Source organism: Cuculus canorus, chromosome 2 (assembly GCF_017976375.1).
Source record: "Cuculus canorus isolate bCucCan1 chromosome 2, bCucCan1.pri, whole genome shotgun sequence".
Classification (NCBI taxonomy): Eukaryota; Metazoa; Chordata; class Aves; order Cuculiformes; family Cuculidae; genus Cuculus; species Cuculus canorus.
This window is the reverse complement of record NC_071402.1, coordinates 113,356,445-113,376,026: the sequence shown is the minus strand read 5'-3', so window position 1 is coordinate 113,376,026 and position 19,582 is coordinate 113,356,445. Positions and strand designations below refer to the sequence as shown.

General features: G+C 43.9%; 2 protein-coding genes across 2 annotated transcripts in view; one reads left to right on the top strand and one right to left on the bottom strand.

The window, feature by feature from the left end:
• The window catches only part of TRAK1 (trafficking kinesin protein 1), a 133,989-nt gene extending 130,680 nt beyond the window's left edge, over window positions 1-3,309 (top strand). Inside the window, 1 exon segment of the mRNA XM_054057495.1 lies at window positions 1,709-3,309. Coding sequence (XP_053913470.1) covers window positions 1,709-2,507 — 799 coding nt within the window. The 3' untranslated portion in view covers window positions 2,508-3,309.
• Window positions 3,310-10,214: 6,905 nt separating this feature from the next.
• CCK (cholecystokinin) lies at window positions 10,215-17,287 on the bottom strand. The gene is made up of 3 exons (XM_054059091.1): window positions 16,961-17,287; window positions 14,866-15,123; window positions 10,215-11,129 (listed from the first exon to the last, which is right to left on the bottom strand). Exons 1-3 carry the CDS (start codon window positions 17,271-17,273, stop codon window positions 10,993-10,995), a joined length of 708 nt encoding a protein of 235 aa, XP_053915066.1. The 5' UTR covers window positions 17,274-17,287; the 3' UTR covers window positions 10,215-10,992.
• Between the last annotated feature and the right edge of the window lie 2,295 nt (window positions 17,288-19,582).

The window sequence follows — 19,582 nt, the reverse complement described above, 5'->3', positions numbered from 1 at the left end:
GGGACAGGATGTCATCCAGAGGGACCTGGACAAGCTGGAGAAATTGGCTGATGAGAACCTCATGAGGTTCATCAAGGCCAAGTGCAAGGTCCTACACCTGTGTCAGGGCATTCCACGGTTTCAATATAGGATGAGGGATGATGTGATCAAGGGCAGCCCTGCAGAGAAGGACTTGGGGGTACTGGTTGATGAGAAGCTCGACATGAGCTGGCAATGTCCGCTGGTAGCCCAGGGAGCCAACCATATTCTGGGCTGCATCAAAAGAAGCATGGCCAGCAGGCTGAGGGAGGTGATTCTGTCCCTCTGTTCCTCTCTTGTGAGTACTGTGACCAGTTCTGGAATCCTCAACATAAGAAGGATCTGGAGCTGTTGGAACAGGCCCAGAGGGGGGCCACAAGTATGATCAAAGGACTGGAGCACCTCCCATACAGGACAGGCTGAGAGTTGGGGTTGTTCAGCCTAGAGAAGAGAAGGCTCTGAGGAAACCTTATAGAGACCTTCCAATACCTGAAAGGGGCCTAAAGGAAAGCTGGAGAGGGACTGTTTTATGAAGACTTGTAGTGATAGGACAAGGGGCAATGGGTATAAACTGGAGAGGGGCAGATTTAGACTAGACATAAGGAGGAATTTCTTCACTGAGAGTGTTGAGGCACTGGCACAGGTTGTCCAGGGAAGTTGTGGATGCCCCATCCCTGGAGGTGTTCAAGGCCAGGTTGGATGGGGCCTTGGGCAGCCTGGTCTGGTGGGAGGTGTCCCTGCCCATGAAACGGAGGTTGGAACTGGATGATCTTAAAGGCCCCTTTCAATCCTAACTATTCTATGATTCTATGTGCAGATTATTCCCTATTTAGGATTTTCTTACCCACTGCCTGTTTATAGTTTATTTTGAGAAGAAAGAACTGGAATTTCAGAGCAATTTAGGCATGTTTCAAAGTATAGAAATTAATGTTTTACCAAATTAGCAGTAGAATGACTCTGTCATGCTTGGTTTGCTGCTGAGTTATCCATTACCTGTTGACCAAATGACAACCAAAAGCTTGCCTATATTTTTTCTCATTGCTTTTAATGATTATTCATGCTACTGTGCACCTCCTTTAAAAGTCGGATCCCACATGCCTTTCCCCTTAAATGAAAGCAAATGTGATGTGAGAAGGGAAGAAGGGGTTGACCTTACAGGAATGACAGTTCCAACTTTCCAGCAGCTTTGTTACAAATGCTTTAGTATAAAATACATTCCCCTCCTCCTTTGCTGTTCTCCACTATAACCCAGCGATACCGGAAGGGCTAGCAGTTCTGTGTTCTCTGAGGTGACACTAAAAAGTAATTCTGTGTTGCTTATTGGTTAAGTCTCACAGTTTCCTTGTCTCATGGAAGCAACCAGGAATTGTGACAGCCAGTAGACCAAGAAGAAAAGCTGAAGGTGTTGATCACAAACCTGTCAATTGAATAGTTTACCAGAACAAATGTTGTTGGCATTGGGGAATGCATTAATCCCATGAAACTGGATGGTGGAGTATGCCAAGTAGAGAGAGACATTTTATAAGAGATGATGGTTTTTTATGTCACCACATTTGGTAGAAGCCAGCAACTGTCAGTTTCTTGTACACTCTTAAGTGGATAAAGGCTCTGTTCAGGGTTAAAAATCTTGCTTGTAATAAGTTTTAGATCCCAAGTGGAGAGAATGATTTGCCTCCTCTTTTGCTTTCAGCCTTAACGCAGCACCTACTCCAGCTTGTGGCAGCATTGGCAATTTGAAAGGCACCCCGGTGGCTACTCCTTGTACTCCTCGGCGTCTGAGTTTGGCTGAATCCTTCACTAACCTCCGGGAATCCACGACGACGATGAGCACGTCTCTGGGGCTGGTGTGGCTTCTGAAGGAAAGGGGCATCTCGGCAGCGGTGTACAATCCACAGAGCTGGGACAGAGCGGGCAAAGGCACCCTCCTGAACACATACTCCCCTAAAATGGCGATCATTCCTTCCACTCCACCAAACTCACCTATGCAGACACCTTCTTCTTCCCCTCCATCTTTTGAGTTCAAATGCACCAGCCCACCATATGACAACTTCTTGGCTTCAAAGCCTGCTAGTTCGATCTTGAAGGAGGTGAGGAATAAAAAGAACATCAGGAACAGTGAGAGTCAGACTGACGTGTCTGTTTCCAACCTTAATCTCGTGGACAAAGTCAAGAGGTTTGGTATTGCCAAAGTTGTGAGTTCAGGGCAAACGTCAGCTCCTCCATTAACTGATGACCAGGGACCTCTTCTCTGTGGGGCACAAGGACCAGTGAGGGCCCTTGTTCCTGGAGGCCTGGCACCAGAAAGTCTCCCATTGGGCTGCCCGGCTGTGACCAGTGCCATTGGAGGCATCCAGCTGAACACTGGCATCCGAAGGAATAGGAGCTTCCCCACCATGGTGGGTTCCAGCATGCAGATGAAAGGCCCAACATCTCTCACTTCGGGGATCCTCATGGGAACCAAGCTCCCAAAGCAAGCTAGCTTACGATGAAGGACTTTATTTTTACAGCTAGTCTTTTTAAATAAAAGTATTCATATTCTTTCTCTGATCCCCTTTCTCTTTCCCCACCACCCCTTCATTGCCTCTTGAGTTTGACAAATCAACTTCGTGCCTAATGGGAGAAATATGTAAACTTTGTATAAAATGTGTAAATATGTACCAGATCTATTGTAACTAATTGGATTATTTTACTGTTCAATTGAGTGCAAAAGGCTCTATGTTATGATTGCTGTATTAAGGTTAACTTGGTAACCTTTTGAAAAGGTTGTTTTTTAAGATGCACTGAAAAAAAAAGAACAAAACCAACAAAAAATAACTTGACTAGGAAAACATGATGTAGCTAAGCCTAACCTGAGTTGAAGGTGCATGGGAAGCTATTGAATGTGTTTTGTGAGACCTCACATTACATCACTTGAAGCATGGGAGCATTTGTGCTTTGTTAAGTGCTGAAAACACACAATTAATATGTGGTAGTTTTAATTTTGCTTCTGTAGATGAATTGAGCTGAGTTATTGGAGTGCCTGGCTATTATGCCTGAATGGGTGAAACTTTTTTTTTTCATTTTCTATTCTGTATTCTCCATCTCCTGGAGATGTTAAACTTGAACTAATACTGTGCTGAGGTCCACAAGTCTACTGGGTACCTGGAATATTGATCTATTCCTAGCACCACTGTTTCATTTAGCATGCTTACACTCTGGGTGACTTCTTTTTGGGGGTTTTTATTTTGTTTTTCAATGCTGCACTGGATTGTGGAAGGGAAAATGCTTTACTATGTGTTGCTGCCACTGAAACACGCTTTGTCAGTGCCCCCAAAGAAAACAGTTTTCACAACTCATGAGGTAAACGTGGCAGTGGCTTTCCTAGAAGTCAAAGTTGCAGAACAGATTGACAGACAAGAATGTTTTAAAAGAACATGTAGCAAAAACAGTATTAGGAAAAGGTGTGTCCTTGAAACCTCAGCAGAGAACCACAACAAACGTTTAGTAACAGAATGGTACAAGCTAGAAAGAGCAATTTTCAGTCCTCATGCTGATCTTCAGGGTTTGTGCATGTTGAGGACCATGTCATCGTAAGCAAGGTGAGAATATTCTCCGCTCATTTTATCTTTCAGAGAATGCTTTTTCATCCAAAGTTGAACCTTAGCAGAGGTTAAAATATGGGAAACGCTTTATCCCACAGTGTTTTTAAACTGAAAAGACACCTCCTAGAAACAATCATATAACCCCCACTTTTTCCAAAAAGAAACTACTTCACGCAACCTTTAGTTACAGCCAGGCAATCCTGCAATTTTCTTCTTTGTTTCTCCCAAACTTCTGCTGAGTAATTGTAGAAAGAATTGAAATACCCTGGAACTGGAACAGACTGGAGGGAGCTTGCTTCTAGAATCGAGGTGAGATCTGTATTTTTTGCAAGGGGAGATGGAAAGGAGCAAAGTGAGGAGGGATTAACATCTGCTTTGCTTTTCCTTACAGCTTCTTGTGGCATTGAAATCAAGGTCCCTGTTTGTTACTGTAATTACACTACACATAATTGCCGTAAATTGCCATTTGTACCAGACTGTTACTAAATCATTAGCACTGATAATTTCTTGTTTAAATGAAAACTGTCTTTTAGTCTTTGTGACAAGAGATAGGTAGGTGGGGTGGGTTTTTTTTCCCTGAATGAAGTAGTTACTGGGGTAGTGCTATGGACACTAAGGATATTTTTTGAGAAAGAAAAAAACACATCGGTCAGTTACTGCATGTGTTTGAAAACTTCTATTTATTCTATGAACTTGAGATGTTTTAGTAAAATGTCATCAGCTCTTTTTGCTGTTGTATGTGTGCACTTATTGCAAGTAAATTTAAGTATCTTTTTATTTGAATGTATCTTGAAGCAGTAGTTAGAATAACAGTTGATTCTGAAAAAAATCATGGACTTAATGGACCATTTTACATACCCAGAGGAAGAAAGCAATACCATATGGGAACTTAAAGTGTAGAGGTTCATCATGCAATCAGGAAGTATTATTAAGCCTTTAAATAAGCAGTAAGAGCTGTCCACCCACGGGAGAAAGCAATTGTAACACATCAGAAAGATTAAATTTAATTTTTTCTTCACTAATATCAATAAAATAACAGAAAAGTTTAATTGTTGTATATCATTCAACTTTTTTCTTGTTCTTTTAGGTTGATAAATATTCCAACTTGATCTCTTGCTTTCATCTTTTAAAGCAAAGTAAGAGGCCATTACCAGGTTTGATTGTTAAATTCTTAGGCACAGAAGTGGCTGAAGAGTTTTGTGATTTTAGGAATGCTGGAAACAGTGAAACTTAGGTCAAAACGAAAATTATATGGAAGTGTGTGCATTTGTTTGCTTTGTTTTGAGTTCCAAGAAAGATTTGGGTGTTGTGTGCTTTGCATATTTTGAGTAGGAGAGGGGTGTGAAATCTCCTGCCTAATATGACACGAAAACTGTAGTGACAAAATGTGAAAGGGACAGAACAAGGACGAAACATCCTTTGTTTTCCAAGAGACAGAAGTGAGGCCTGCTGTTAGTGTCTTCCTTACAGAGGGAGGAATTCTCTATTCTTTCTCCACAGCAGCAGCTCCATCTGCGTGCATCCCTGATCTGGATTTGCGTCTCTGCCTGCTCATCATGAAAGAGGACCGGCTACCTTTTACATTGCCCTCTCGGCTGCTGTCACTTTTGGCTGAGCTACACTGGGTGCTGTGACAGTGTGATAGAGTCTTGGCGAGTTTTTTATAACACAGGATGTACCCTTTTTTTTTTTTTTTTTTTTTTTTTTTTTGTATCATAGAATAGTTTGGGTTGGAAGGGACCTTAAAGATCATCCAGTTTCAACCAGATCAGGCTGCCCAAGGCCCCATCCAACCTGGCCTTGAACACCTCCAGGGATGGTGCAGCCACAGCTTCCCTGGGCAACCTGTGCCAGTGCTTCTCCATTCTGATAGGGAAGAAATTCTTCCTTAGGTTAGCGTAAATCTGCCCTTCTGCAGTTTATACCCATTGCCCCTTGTCCTATCACTACAAGTCTTCATAAAACAGTCCCTCCCCAGCGTTCCTGTAGCCTCTTCAGGTACTGGAAAGTCTCTATAAGGTTTCCTCAGAGCCATCTCTTCTCCAGTCTGAACAACCCCAACTCTCTCAGCCTGTCCTTGTATGGGAAGTGCTCCAACCCTCTGATTATTGTAGCCCTCCTCTGGACCCATTCCATCAGTTTCATAGCCTTCTTATGTTGACGATTCCAGAACTGGATACAATAGACCAGGTGGGGTTTCACAAGAGAGGAATAGAGGGAAAGAATCACCTCCCTTAATCTCTTTTACAACTTTTCTCCTTCCAAAGTTAGTAGGTCTGGGGGTTTTTTTCTCCCCCTAACCTATCCTTACTGGTGAGCATGGATGCTCCAGGTCTAAATCTTTGGCTTTGGAAAGAATAAATGGATGGGGTTTTGGTTTGTGCTGTATTGTTATTTTCCATCTTTTTAAAAGGTATCCAGAAGAATGTATGTAATGCTGGGTTTGCTGACTTCTTTGTTTGGAGACAGGCATCTTCTGTGCCAGCTAAGTGAACAGCAATAAGCAAGTGCATGTGGATATACTCACTTTCAGGTGTCACATCTTTGAAGGTGAATTATAAACCCAACTTTCCCAAAGGTCTGGAACCATAGGAAAATTTGGGTTGAAACAGCCATGAAAATCCAGAGGTTTAGTACTTGCTGAAAGCCCTACAGAAAAACTGGGCTTCAAGGTTGTGTTCCTGGGAAAGGGAAAGTGATAAAATACCCACATTGACAAAGAGGCCACAGGGAGACTAGAAGGTATGAAGTGCTGCCCATTGAGTTCCAGGTCAATCAAAGCTGTCAGGCTGAACTCTTCAAGGTACTAAAGGAGCAACTGGAGATTGTGAGGATAGGGCATCTACCTGGGTGTGGGACCATTCTTCTCTGTGGATTTTGGAGGAAATGTGTAGTTTGTGCTTCTGGAAACAATGCTGATGTTTGGACACTGTCTCAGTTTCTCCTTCAGGACAGTAAATTATGCCATGGAGTAACAAAGTCTGCAAACTGGAAACTCAGCTGATGTATTTAATGCACTTGCACAATTTCAAAGTAGAACAGAATTATTGCATAAACTAAACCTCAGAATGCCAAATGGCTGATGAATTGGTGGCTGATGAATCATCTGACATGATTCTCCATACCATAGCAAGGAATGTGGTCATCCACTTCTGAAAGCTGGATTGCATGTGAGAGGAGCGTCAGGTATGTCATGTCAACTGTATGTCTAAGACTGGGCTGTGAATACATAGGGTGCTCTCTGTAGAGCCAAGACTGGTATTTTAGCCTTTTAAGACTTTTCCCCCTTTCCTTTGAGTGTCTCCGAAGCACTGGTTGGCTCCACAACATAACACTGTAGTGCACAGAGCTTCAACAGTTGATTCCAGCTTCCTGAAGATGTTGAATTGGAAAGTTCAGGAATGTCAGTGAGATGTGTCCTGCTCCCTCTGGTACAGACAGGAGCTGCTGCCTGTAGCTTGTATTCACACTGAAGAATTAGCATTGTTCAGCTGTGCTTTGGCATCTCACTGGGCACCATTCAGACCTGCTTTAATTCAGTTAACAAACCAATTGAGATCACAAAATAGCAAGAAAAATAAAAAAGGCCTGGTAGTTATTGGTGTGTAACGATGTGCTTAGCTGTAATGTAGGCAGTGGGCTTTGGTGTGAGAATGGCATATACTCAAGAAGTCGATAATGTTTGTATTTAAAAGATCACAGAGATCCTTGTCCTGCTGAAATAGGCTTCAAGCTGTGCTCAGTCCAATTGCTGTTCAATTGACACAGGCACTTAGGGCTGATTAAAGCTTTAACGAGCCCACAGATGGATTTTTTTTTTTATCTGTAGGAGAATTTTAATGAACTCGGGGGATACAAGAATCAAACATACAGAAAAGCCTTTCACTGCTCTGCTTGGACATTATAACATTCGCATCTGACAAGTCTGACTTGCAAATTCCTCCACTTGGGCTGTGAAGGAGGAAAAGCCTGGTTTGTGCTTGAGGGTCCAGAGCTTGCTGAAGTGCACAGAGCTGGGCTGCAGCTGGGAACATCTGGCTGCAGAGTGTACCTGGCACAGCCCAGCTGCTGCTCCATATGTAGTGAGCATGGAGGAGCTGGTGATGCAGCAAAATGTGGGAGAGAGGAGCCGGATCCGCATGCATTCCTGTATGAAATACTGGACAGATGAGATTGTTCAGGGTCAGGTGCATGGGCAGAGCTGAAGTTTCCCTTACACGCTGCCCCAGCTTCTGAGGAAGCTGCACCATCTCCAGGTGTGTGTGTGCTCCCTCACTTGTTGCTTCCACTCTGTTCTCACAGATGCTGTACACATGGCCATGCAAAGGCAGAGCCACAGGCTCTTCCCCACCTGTTTACTTGGAGTTTGCAGTAAGCTGCTCCCTTCACAGAGATTTGCCCCGGCACCTAAGTTACTAGCACTGGAACAGAACTAATCGAATCAAGTGCATGGAGAAAACAAACTGTCTTTAAGTGCAAAAAGGTATTGATTTGTTATTTTGGTAGTGTAAATTTAGTTCCTAGGCATGTGCTTCCATAAAGATGAGTAAAGCTAAATTAAATGTCAAAGAGTTGGTAGTTCCAGGAAACTCGCCTCCCAGGCAAGCACCAGCAGGTTGTGCCAATGTGCTGGTGTGTGTACCGAAATCTGCAGGGGCTCCATCTCCGAGGCTGCCATTTCCCTTGGCTTAAAACAGAGCATCCTGGTGGGTGCCTTCACTAATGCGCTAGGACAAATATTGCTGCTACCAGGGTTGCTTGACTTCCCAAATTTGTTGCCCCCTTGATTAGCTCTGATTAGCACCTCCAGGTCACCTGAGAGCTGAATGGTGTCTCAGCAGCCTTTACAACCTTTTCTCATAGCAGGAATTTCTTTTGCTCCCAGAGGAGCAGGTAACTGATGTTTCGAGGAGGATTTTGCTGAGCCACATAGAGCCAGCTGTGCCTGGTCTCCAAGAACAGTGCTGTGTCCATCCTAGAATAACAGTCCCTCTTACCTTGATGATTACTGTGATTGCCAGTACTCCCGTGAGTGCTGAGAATGAAGAGGAGATGTCCTCTGCAGCTACAAATTCGTATTTTAGCGGCACCTGAAAACCTATGTTAGTCCTGGGTTGGGCTTTAGGTAGTAAAGAAGGGCTCTTCAGGCGAATTTTGTCTTGTAGGTCCTGACTTGCAGTCCATGCCTACTGCTTCTACTCCAGGTAGGTAACACACCCGAGCAGGACTGTGGTTGTGCAGTGTTGTGTTGCCTTGGGGTGTGTCTCCATGCAGATTTATCAGGGATGAGCAGTTCAAAACCTGCCTGAAATACAGGTGAGGTTCAGTAAGAAGCTGTTTTGTGCTGAAAGACTGAGGAATGGAGTGCACCTAAATAGCATCTGGAAACACAGCAAAGGTACAATGGCAGAATCAGGTCATCAGCAAAGCACACTTTCATCTGATAGTTATTTCAGTGTCTTGTCGAAAGAGGGCCCCCATTTACCCTTACTGACTTCAGTCTGCTGGGGAGTTCAGGGTGGAGATATTTTTAAATGGTGTTTCAATATTCCTATCATTAAAAGACAGTAAAGCAGAAACTTTCTCTCAACTTACCTTTAAAGAAACACCACTTTGCTTGCAAATGTGTGCATTTTTAAATTAATCTGTATTTTCATCCATTTAAAAAAAAAATATGACTGAAAGTTTTGGAAAATATGGGCACTTTGGTCTGTTTTCCCATGGACAACAGTCAAAACTAAGAGAATTTAGTTGTTTAGAGACTCATTATGTTTGGAAAGGAACTGAGAAAAGCCAGAGTAAATGTCTTGGAAACCAGTTAACTGGAAGGAGGCTGAGAGGAAGAAAAGATCACACAGAAAAGCAGTTTCATGTTCTCAAGATGAGATCCACAAAAAGAAAAGTTTTGTGTTGCTAGAGAAAAAAATTCCCCATCACCATTTGCTGAAGTCTCCCTTTCCTTGCAGATTTCTACAGTACTGCCTGTTCTCCCAGCTGCTGTTGGGATCAACTCCTCAAAATGTGTTTGTGTTCAGCCCTCGGCATAACCATTTTTGTTTCCCAGTCATCTTGATTTTGGCAGAATTTTGGCTTAATACAATTTTTTTCCTGTGTATTATTTTCTCGGCATTGCTTTTACCTATTAACTGCTGGAAAAATTGCTACAGCGATATTCACCTGCCTCTTCCCTTTGGCAAGAACCTTCTTTTCTTTTGAGGTAAAAAGAAAAATACACATTTCTTTTCTTACTAATGCATATATTCAGGAGAAATTCTGTGAATTATGCAATGCAAAATCACCTCCTTTTTCAGTTTAGAGAATTCCTTAGGTGTGAGAAGCAGCTGCTGAAACAGACCCAGGAGCCACAGGAAGGGTTACCTGGGGTGAAGAAAGGAGAAGGTAAGTGAAACTATGGACAGGCAGGAACAACTGGGATGGGACTCACTGGGCAGACCCCAGAGTGCCGATTTTGACTAAGCAGGGCTCAGTGCCTTGCTTCGTGCCGGGTACGGCCTGGGAACCATCTCCCTCCTTCTCCCCTCACTGGTGGGCAATAACTAACTCAGGCTGCTTCTATGATACTTGAGAGTGGCCCATTTCATTTTAGCACACTGTGACTAGACTGCTCCGATGCTGCCGCCTCCTCCCACTTAGGGTCATCTTCTTCATTCAGGGAACTTTCCTTGCCCCCACCCCAAATGAACGCTTGGCTCACCACATGGCAAGGAATGCTCAGTTTATTCCATGCTTTGCAGCCGCCAGCAGAACTTCCACATTTAATTCATGACATAAAATAAATAGACCAGGAAGGTGAAACGTGTTGGTGCCGTTCCTCTTTTTCTTCTAATTTTAGCACTGTTGACTTTTCACTATGAACACGTGGGCTTGGTGTATAACTCGTCCCTCAACAAATTGGGTGACCGTGAAGGTAGCTGGCCTTCTCTGACAGTATTGTGCTACTGTGTTTACACCTGGAGAAGTTCCCCTTAAAGTCCACAGCTACCAGGACTGTAACACCATCTCTCAAGAGAGTGGTTCATTTGCTTGACTTCTCAGCAAATGGAATATACTTACATTGAGGAATAAAGGCATTTTCCTGCCTCTATTTATAGTAAGACACCCAGCAACATGCGGTGACAGGACAAGAAGGGATAAGTGAAATCATTTTAATATAATATCAGTGTATGAGAAACCACAAAAGAAAGAAAACATTTTTCTGGAAAATTCTGCATATGTATATATTGCATTGTATAATCTTACAGACAAATTTACATCAAATACATGACATTTTAAAACACTGATTCGAAGAGGACAACAAATTATTTTCTTTCTTTCTGTACAGACATGGGAGTGTGATTTTTTTTTTTTTCCTGTTGCTATAGTTTGCTGTTCTTTAGGAAGAGTATTCATATTCTTCAGCACTGCGGCGTCCAAAATCCATCCAGCCCATGTAGTCTCTGTCATTTATCCTGTGTGTAGGATCAATGCTCTGTACCTTGTTTCCCATGACTGAGAGCCTTCCAGTGGGACCTGAAGAAAAAGCGTTTGGGAAAGCAGAGAGTAAGTGGACATATTTTTCAGATTCATCCATTTTCTCATCTGTTTGGTACCCATCAGCTGACACATATAATAGGACTCCACCAGAGTCCTGTGTGGTGCTGTAAATGCAAGTACAGGAGCTCTTATGGTGCAAATTCAGCAACAAGCTGGGTAGAGTTATCAATATCAAGTTCTGTGAAGAAGTGGGAATCATCATGAAATTGAGAAAATTGTGTCTGGAATTTATAGCTAGAGATACCTGTTGCTGAGATTATACAGGGTTTATTACTATGTTAGTGCTATTTCCATTGCTTATCCAAAGCTTTCATTCTTCCTTTCACAGCCAGGTTCGATGCTGACCTCTGATCTTGCCTTAGCTTTTCTCTCCTCCTTAGTGCTTAGGGCATTTGAGAGACAAACTATTTGCAAGGAGAATTTATGCTTTGAAAAAACAAACAGGGCTATAATCTTCTGCTTTGACACCATCATGTAAATAAAATGCAGGGAAAGGTAAACTACTTCCTTCCGTACTCCATGAAAACAGCCAAAATAGACACGTGCCAATAATTACATTGAGCTTAAATCTTGAGTGAGGCAGGAACAGATTTAATATATTAATATTCAATGCAGACTGAAGCTTGAGGAATACTTGAACTGACCAAAAAAGAAAAATCCCCACAAATCTAAACACAATTGCCTTGCTTATGGCTTCTGGTGTTTTGAAGGAACTAAAACTGTCTGCTTCTATATTTCAAGGTTTTCCTTGTTTAATTATTTCTAAGGAACATGATCAAATAAAACCAAAACCAATTGCTACAGGTTGCAAAGGGATAAGAGGTACCAAAGGTACCAAAAATAAACAGAAACCAGCCACGGTTTAGACATTTAGCTTAAAAAAAGGGCAAAAATTTAAATATGTCTAGAAAAGAATATCTATCTTTAAGTGCTCAAACCCCATGAAATTCATAGTCATAATTCAAAATATGTAATACGTAAGTTGATGAGAAGGGCTTCTGGGCACTATCAGCAGGCAGGACTAAGACAGTGCAGAACTATCACTCAGATGTTGGTATTTAGGAGACTTCTGAGCCTGCAGTGACCTGTGGGCTGTAATGGCTCCCCTGGTGCCGTTGTGGTCTGGCCTGGCAAGGGCTCCTTACAGGGCTGTAAATGTGTGTGTCACTGACTTGATAGCTACAGCGTCTCTTCTACACAGTGCCAGATTCATGCTGAAAGCCTGCAGATAAAGTTAATTGAAAGCCAGGGGTGACAAACTGAAAGAGGATTTTCTTAACAGCACCTTAACTACCTTTCCTCGAACCAGTAGGGATGTCCTGTGGCTACAGCAGAATCAATGTACAGCAAACGTATTCAAAACTGTAGCAGTTTGGCTACAAAGCCACCATCTAGCCCTAACTTTTTGAGAGAATATTGTCCAAAATCAGCCTTTCTATTAATCACAAGAACAAATGACATCAGTGATGACTGTTAACATTAGCAAATGCTCAAATTCTCATTCCCCCTAGACAGAATTTTCTAGTGAGTATTATGGCTTAGACAGCTTAAAAGTAACTAATACACTGTGAGTGTTCTGCAGAGATTTCTGAAGTGCTGCTCAGAACCTTTTCGTTAAACAAGAATATAATGTTTTGATGGGAACATTATGTATGGCTATAAATCAAGTAAATACTGTTCTGTCCGCAGGAATCTTCTCTTCAGTAACTAGCAAATACATCTACAAACCAGAGTCCAAGTAGCCTAGTCATGTCACAAGAATCCCGTCATCTGTTAATAGTCACTTGGTAGAGTTAATTATGTATGTCAATTAACATATTTGCAGGAAATTCTCCGTCGTATTAATACCAAAATGGCATCTTAAATCTGAAGTGCTTTTTTCATTTATTCTGTTAAAGGTATTTGGAAATATCAGCAAGATATTTAAGACAATATAATGGCTCCATAAATTAGAATTAAGGGTGTGGTTTCCATGTAGGTGGGTGACAATGCCTACACTGGGGAAAGGTAATGAGGATTTGGCTTTGCAGACTTTTGCAATAAGATTCTTATTCAGTAATAGCCTTAACTGTAGCACTGAATCATGGAAATTCATATCCGAGTTTTCTCTCCATGAGATGATGTGAACTGCTAGAAGTTGTTCCTTGATGGATATTGTGCAAATTGGCAACGTGAGATGAAATCTCTGTTTACGGAAAGTGATTTCTTTTCTGTTGTTTCTAATTAGGCCCTGTTCTATGTGTACAGATGGATGCATATGGCTGCATAGGTAAGTCATAAAACACACGTGGCAGCTCTTAATTGCAGGCTGCCATCAAAAATAAGAATAGGATTATGCCTAGCACAGAGGTCAGCAGCAAGGCTGTCCAGAGGGGAGAGTTAAATGATCTGAATAAGTGTGTGTGGAGAGACAGGAGAGGAGAAAGCTCTTGTTTATATATAAAGTGAATTTTATCCCACGCACAATCTGGGACTGTGAGTGAATTAATTTCTCTATGTCTATACGTCCAGGTAATCCTCATTACTGCCTTCGCCTCGAGCCCTCTTTCCTTCGCAGATGCCCTCTCTCCCTGTAGTACAGTGAATGGACTGGAGTGAAGCTATCATAAGTAAACGTAATTCGTATAGTAGCTTTTGTTGAGGCTGGGAATCGAAGAGCCGTAGCAATTAGGCTGCCTGTGGTGTTATTATTTTGTAATGAGTATTTTTGTAGAGATGGGGTGCTTCAAGAGGATGAATGCTTTCTTCAGGGGGTGTGTAGGTTCAGTGGTAAATTATTTTGATCTTTCATTTTTACTGGTAGCACAGATGGCACGCATCTGTGTCTGTATAAAACATACCCTTTAAGATGTCAATGTTAAGTTTTACTCTTTCTCTTGATAGCTCATGTATGTAATACAACTCTTTCCTCAAGAGACTAACAAATCACATCATAAGAATGAAGCCCTTTAATTCCACTACTCTGTCTGAGCTTTAACCTTCTCTTAGAAACGCAGTGCCAAGGTTTTAAGTAACTGCAAGACTGTGTTTGCAGACTCCCTGAGACCAAAAATCTAACGGGCATTGACAAATTTTCAAGCAAATGTGCTTTCATTTATCACTGCTTTTAGTTATTGTGTTCATAAACGTGAGTTCTAGTGTTTCAAAAGCTTTCACACTTTTCTAACTTCTTCTAGGAACAAACATATGGTAAATCCAAAACTGAGAAGATTTCCCTGGCACGGGTGTTTCTGGCTGAGGTGAGGTTAGCCATTTGCTCTGTGTTTAGCCTCAGAAAAATTTCCCACTCTTCTGACTTCAAAAAAGGGAGGAGGTTAACTAAATGAAAAAGTGTGAAGAAAATGCACTTATGTATTTTAGCCGAGATAGACCATGCTGAAAATAATAGTGAAACAATTACGAGGCTATGAAAATACTAAGTGAAAAATAAAAGCTCAACAATGACCTGATAAGTAGGTTTTATCGTCTTCAGTTACCTGGATGCAGATCTCAGTCACTGGTTGCTAGTACAAATATTTTTATTTTGAGGAGGAGGAGTTTCGCAGGAAATAAGAGAAAGCTCTCTACTTCAGGAATAACCAGGCAAAATCTACCTCCTGTCTTCTCTAGGAATTCATGCTAGATGATGACTTGGTTGTGCTAACATCTAGGTATCCCTGAATGAAATCCCACTGACACAGAAGGAGCAAAGCGAGTAAGCTATAACCAGTACCTTTTCTGGCTTGCTGGAGATACTTGGCCAGTAAAGCGCCGATGTTAGCTCTCTGGTCAATGCTTCCATCCAGGCGCGGCACAGATTTCAGCGAGCCGGCAGACGAAGGGGCACGGATATGCTGGTGATGTTCTGTCAAGCTCTGCTCAAGCTCAGCAGCCAGTGGATTCCCATTCTGTGAGCCCACACTTTGCTGTCCGAAAGAGCTTGCTGAGAGCACAGCGAGGAACACGCATATGCATATACCGCTGTACATTGCTGGAGAGAAAAGGAACGATAAACTGCTAAAATGACCGGATTTACAGTGTCGTATATTGTCCCTACCCCCAGCTTCCATTGAGAGTGCTGGTTTCTGAGCAAGCTGGGGTTGTGGTGTTTTGGTTTTAATGCAGGTAAGTGTGGGGTCTGTCTTAAGTTGGAAAACATACATGTGAAGAGTTAAATAACTGTTGGTAAGAGGAAGATCCATAGGAAGGAATAAATCTTATTTAATGTAGTATGTGCTATGTCTCCCTGATCTGTTTGTATTTCCTTTTCCTCTTTGGAAGCTATATTTCTTTAAAACATAGTGGGGATGTTCCCAGATCTGCAAAAAATCTCAGGATTTCAAAAACTACAATGTTTTGCTGTTGTACGAAAATCTGTAAAATACTCAATTTTGACAAGTTGTCTGAAGAATCTCAACTCTATCAACCCTTTGTTGGTTTGATCTTTAGTGTTCAAGAGGTTTCGCCTTGTCATACACAGGAAGAAAAAAACCAAAAGCTTGTCCCAAGGAAAGAAAACGTGAAATCTAACACCATCCTTCCAAGTATTTGATCTAAAAGCTGAGGTGGTAAAAGCTGTTTAATTAAAAGCTATAAGAAATAACGAGCAACTTAACAATATTCTTCTTCATATAAAACTAAGAATTCAAGTGTAACAATTTTTTTACTGCTTCCTTAAACACATAGTAAAGAAAACGATGCTGTTTTGTGAGATTGTTTGATCATATAGGCTGAAATAGTATTTTTCAGGAAACACAAAAATTACTCTGTTACCAGTAGAAACAAGTAATGCTACTACTTAATGCTAGAGGGTTCATTTCCATTTATTAATACATATGAATTATCTATATGAGAATTTTTGAATGGTTTAAGTTTTTGAAGAGTATACCGACTGTAATATTTTAATTATACAAGAGGAAAAAATGAAGTTTATTTGCCCACCACACACGCTAGATGGAAAACATTTGCTACATATTTTATCTGCTTCTTATATTATTGTTATGAGATGAATGAAAAAATGTCAAAATGCCATTCCAGCACAGTTATTAGTGATGCACTGTAGGTTTTGGTACCCGGAAAGCAAAGGCGAATTGCATCCTTTCCACAGAGACACCTTTCCAACCATCCTGACTCCTGTGTTTTTTATGTGTATATATATTTGCGCACATGCTAATGTCTCCAAACCCAAAATCTCATCCCAGGTAGTTGTGCTAACGACTCCAAACCTAAAATCTCATCCCAGGTAGTTGTGCTAATGACTCCAAACCCAAACTCTCATCCCAGGTAGTTGTGGCTCATCCAAGAGGACCAAGGGGGGAACCCAGCTCCCGGCAAAGCCTCGCCCTGCGCTGGGGACCCTCCAGCCCCCGGTGAGCAGCAGCCTCAATTCCCGTCTCCCACCGGACCCGGGTGCGTTTGCTCCATCCACAGGCGGGATGTTTTGGAAGCCATCGCACAGGCAAGCCCCGGGCACCCCCTTCCCCAGGCAGGGATGCAGTCAGAGGGGATACAGGTCCTTCCCTACCTCTTTCTTCTGCGCTTTCCCGAGGTGGGACCCGAGGAGGGAGCGAGGTTCCCAGGCAAGGGATGTTAGGGGAGACTCAGCCTCTGCCCCTTAAATAGTGGCGGTGTTTGCACAGCTCTGACGCAGCCGGGGCCGCCGCCCGCTCAGCCCCCGCTCCCGGGCGTGTGGAGGGAGGGAGGGAGGGAGGGATGGATGGATGGGTGGGTGGGGAGTGGGACTCGCCTTGCCCTCCCCCTTCGCCTCCCTGGGAACGCAGTTTGGCTCGTTAAGCTGTTAAATAAGCGCTCCGGACCCGGGTACTCACCCAACTCCCGCACCCGCCCCGATACCACGGTGAGGGGGTTCTGGTGGAGCTCCCGCTCGCGGGAGCCTCTCGGGTGGCTCCTGCTGCTCAGGGAGGGCTCGGCCTGACCTTGCTGGTGGGTAGTGGGAGGTGTGAAGTCGGAGCTTTCGAATTCCTCTCCCTGCAGCATCCTGCGACCTGAACCCGAGGGGCACAAGCACCAACAGTCTCCCCCTCTCCGTTCGGCTCCGCTCAGGAAGGTGAAGCGGTCCTTGAAAAACGAGGATGATTTACACTCCTCTCTCCGAAAACTGGGGATGGGGAAACCTTCCATGTGGGTGTCCCCAACCGACTCCCGGAGTGACACGTCCCCCCTTGGGCTGCCCCCAGCAGCCTCAGACACCATCCTCCTCCTCCTCTTCCTTCTTTTTTTTGGGAGGGGGGAGGGGGGAATCGCTGGGGAACCCCTGCCCGCAAATCCCCGCAGGCAGCGCTGCACTCCGGAGTGGAGAAATAATCATAGAATCACCGGGTTGGAAAAGACCTCTTGGGATCATCGAGTCCAACCATTCCTATCTGCCACTAAACCACGTCCCTGAGCACCTCCTCTACCCTTCTTTTAAATACCTTCAGGGATGGCGACTCCACCACCTCCCTGGGCAGCCTCTGCCAGTGCTTCATAACCCTTTCTATGAATTTTTTTTCCTCCTATCCAGTCTGAACCTCCCCTGGCGCAGCTTGAGGCCATTCCCTCTTGTCCTGTCCCGTGTCACTTGGGAGAAGAGGCCAGCACCCACTTCTCCACAGCCTCCTTTCAGGAGGAAATGCAAATTTCTCAGCCTGAGCGTGCCGAGTTTTGTATCTTAATGCTAATGGAGTCAAGGGAGCCCCCGGGCTGCTTTTCTTTGCCCTGGGAAGGAGCCGGGCAGCCTGTTTCCCCCTCCCCGTGCGCTTTGCGGGGGATGCGGGAGCTCCGGCAGTGTCGGGGAGGCAGCCTCCAAAGCAAAGGGGGGCTGTGGGTCCCCGAGCCGTAAAAGAAAGGGCTCCTGGAGAGGAGAGGGAGCTTTTCCCCCCCACCGTAACGCCCCCCTCTGCTGCTCTTCCCGCGGGGGCCGGCAGAGGGCGCCGCGGCCCCGCGCTGGTTATCTCCTGGCTTTACCCAGGTGAGAAATTCACCGAAAAGCCACCAAATATCGCGGCTGGAGGACGCCAAGCGGGATCCGTGGCGCGGGGGCAGCTGCTCTTGGTGCCCAGCGGCTCCCCAGCAGGGGTCCAGGGGTGGGGGTGCCCAGGAGCATCGCCCATCGAGGGAGGGTGGGAGCTGCACCCCGCGGCCTCGGTGGGGCACGGGGGTGACGGCGTTGGTGATGGATGTACGGGGTTTGTCACCACCTTTCAGCCACTGAAGTTGTTCAAGCGGTACCCATCCAACTGCCATTAAACAGTGGCTCTGTTTGTCTCTGGAAAAAAAAAAAAACAGGAATCAGAATCATAGAATAGTTAGGGTTGGAAGGGGCCTTAAAGATCATACAGTTCCAACCCCCCTGCCATGGGCAGGGACACCTCCCACTAGACCAGGCTGCCCAAGGCCTCATCCAACCTGGCCTGGAACACCTCTAGGGATGGGGCATCCACAGCTTCCCTGGGCAACCTGTGCCAGTGCCTCACCACTCTCATCATGAAGACTTTCCTCCTTATGTCTAGTCTAAATCTGCCCCTCTGCAGTTTATACCCATTGCCCCTAGTCCTATCACTACAAATCTTTGTAAACAGTCCCTCTCCGGCTCTCCTGTAGCCCCTTCAGGTAATGGAAGGTCGCTATAAGGTCTCCTCAGAGCCTTCTCTCCTCCAGTCTGAGCAACCCCAACTCTCTCAGCCTGTCCTCATGTGGGAGTTTCTCCAGCCCTCTGATCATCCTTGTAGCCCTCCTCTGGACCCATTCCAACAGTAATATTCCCGATAATTGTGTTTCAGTATTTTGGCTGGTGGGAAAAAATACTCGGTACTATTAGAAAATTAAATGATCACGTGGAATTTAACTGTAGGTGTCTGGGAAAAGTATCACAATGTTTCTGGGAAGGTGCAATATAGTAACAGTTCTGGTAGAGCCACGTCAAGCCCTTTATAAAACTCACTGTAGATAATGAGTTCCCAAGGGACAAGCCCAAACCTCAATAGAAGAGAAAGAAGCTTACTAATATGTCCACATGCATAATTCATATCACAGAGGTATAAATATAAATGCAGGCATTTAAGGCAGGCGATTGGCCTGGTTGGACAAATACACGCTGTAGGAGTTCATTTACATTGGGCTGGTTTGGAATATCAGTTCACTTATAAATACACGGAAGACTGAACACATGGAGTCAGAGAGAGAGTGTGTGTGCATGGCAGCCACGCTTATTGTTTGTGTTCATTCATACAGAAATGCAAAATATACAAAACCGAATAGAGAAGACAGGAATGTTGGCCAGACAGTTATAGACAGCATGTGTTTATATGGGAGTCCTGTGCTTATACTAACTTTTTCATTGTACCTCTGAGTAGGTCACATCCCTGTGTTTGCAATGAGAGAGTCAGGATCTCAACAGTGCAAGGAGAAGTAACAAGTAATAGGACAAGAGGACATGGCTTCAAGTTGCG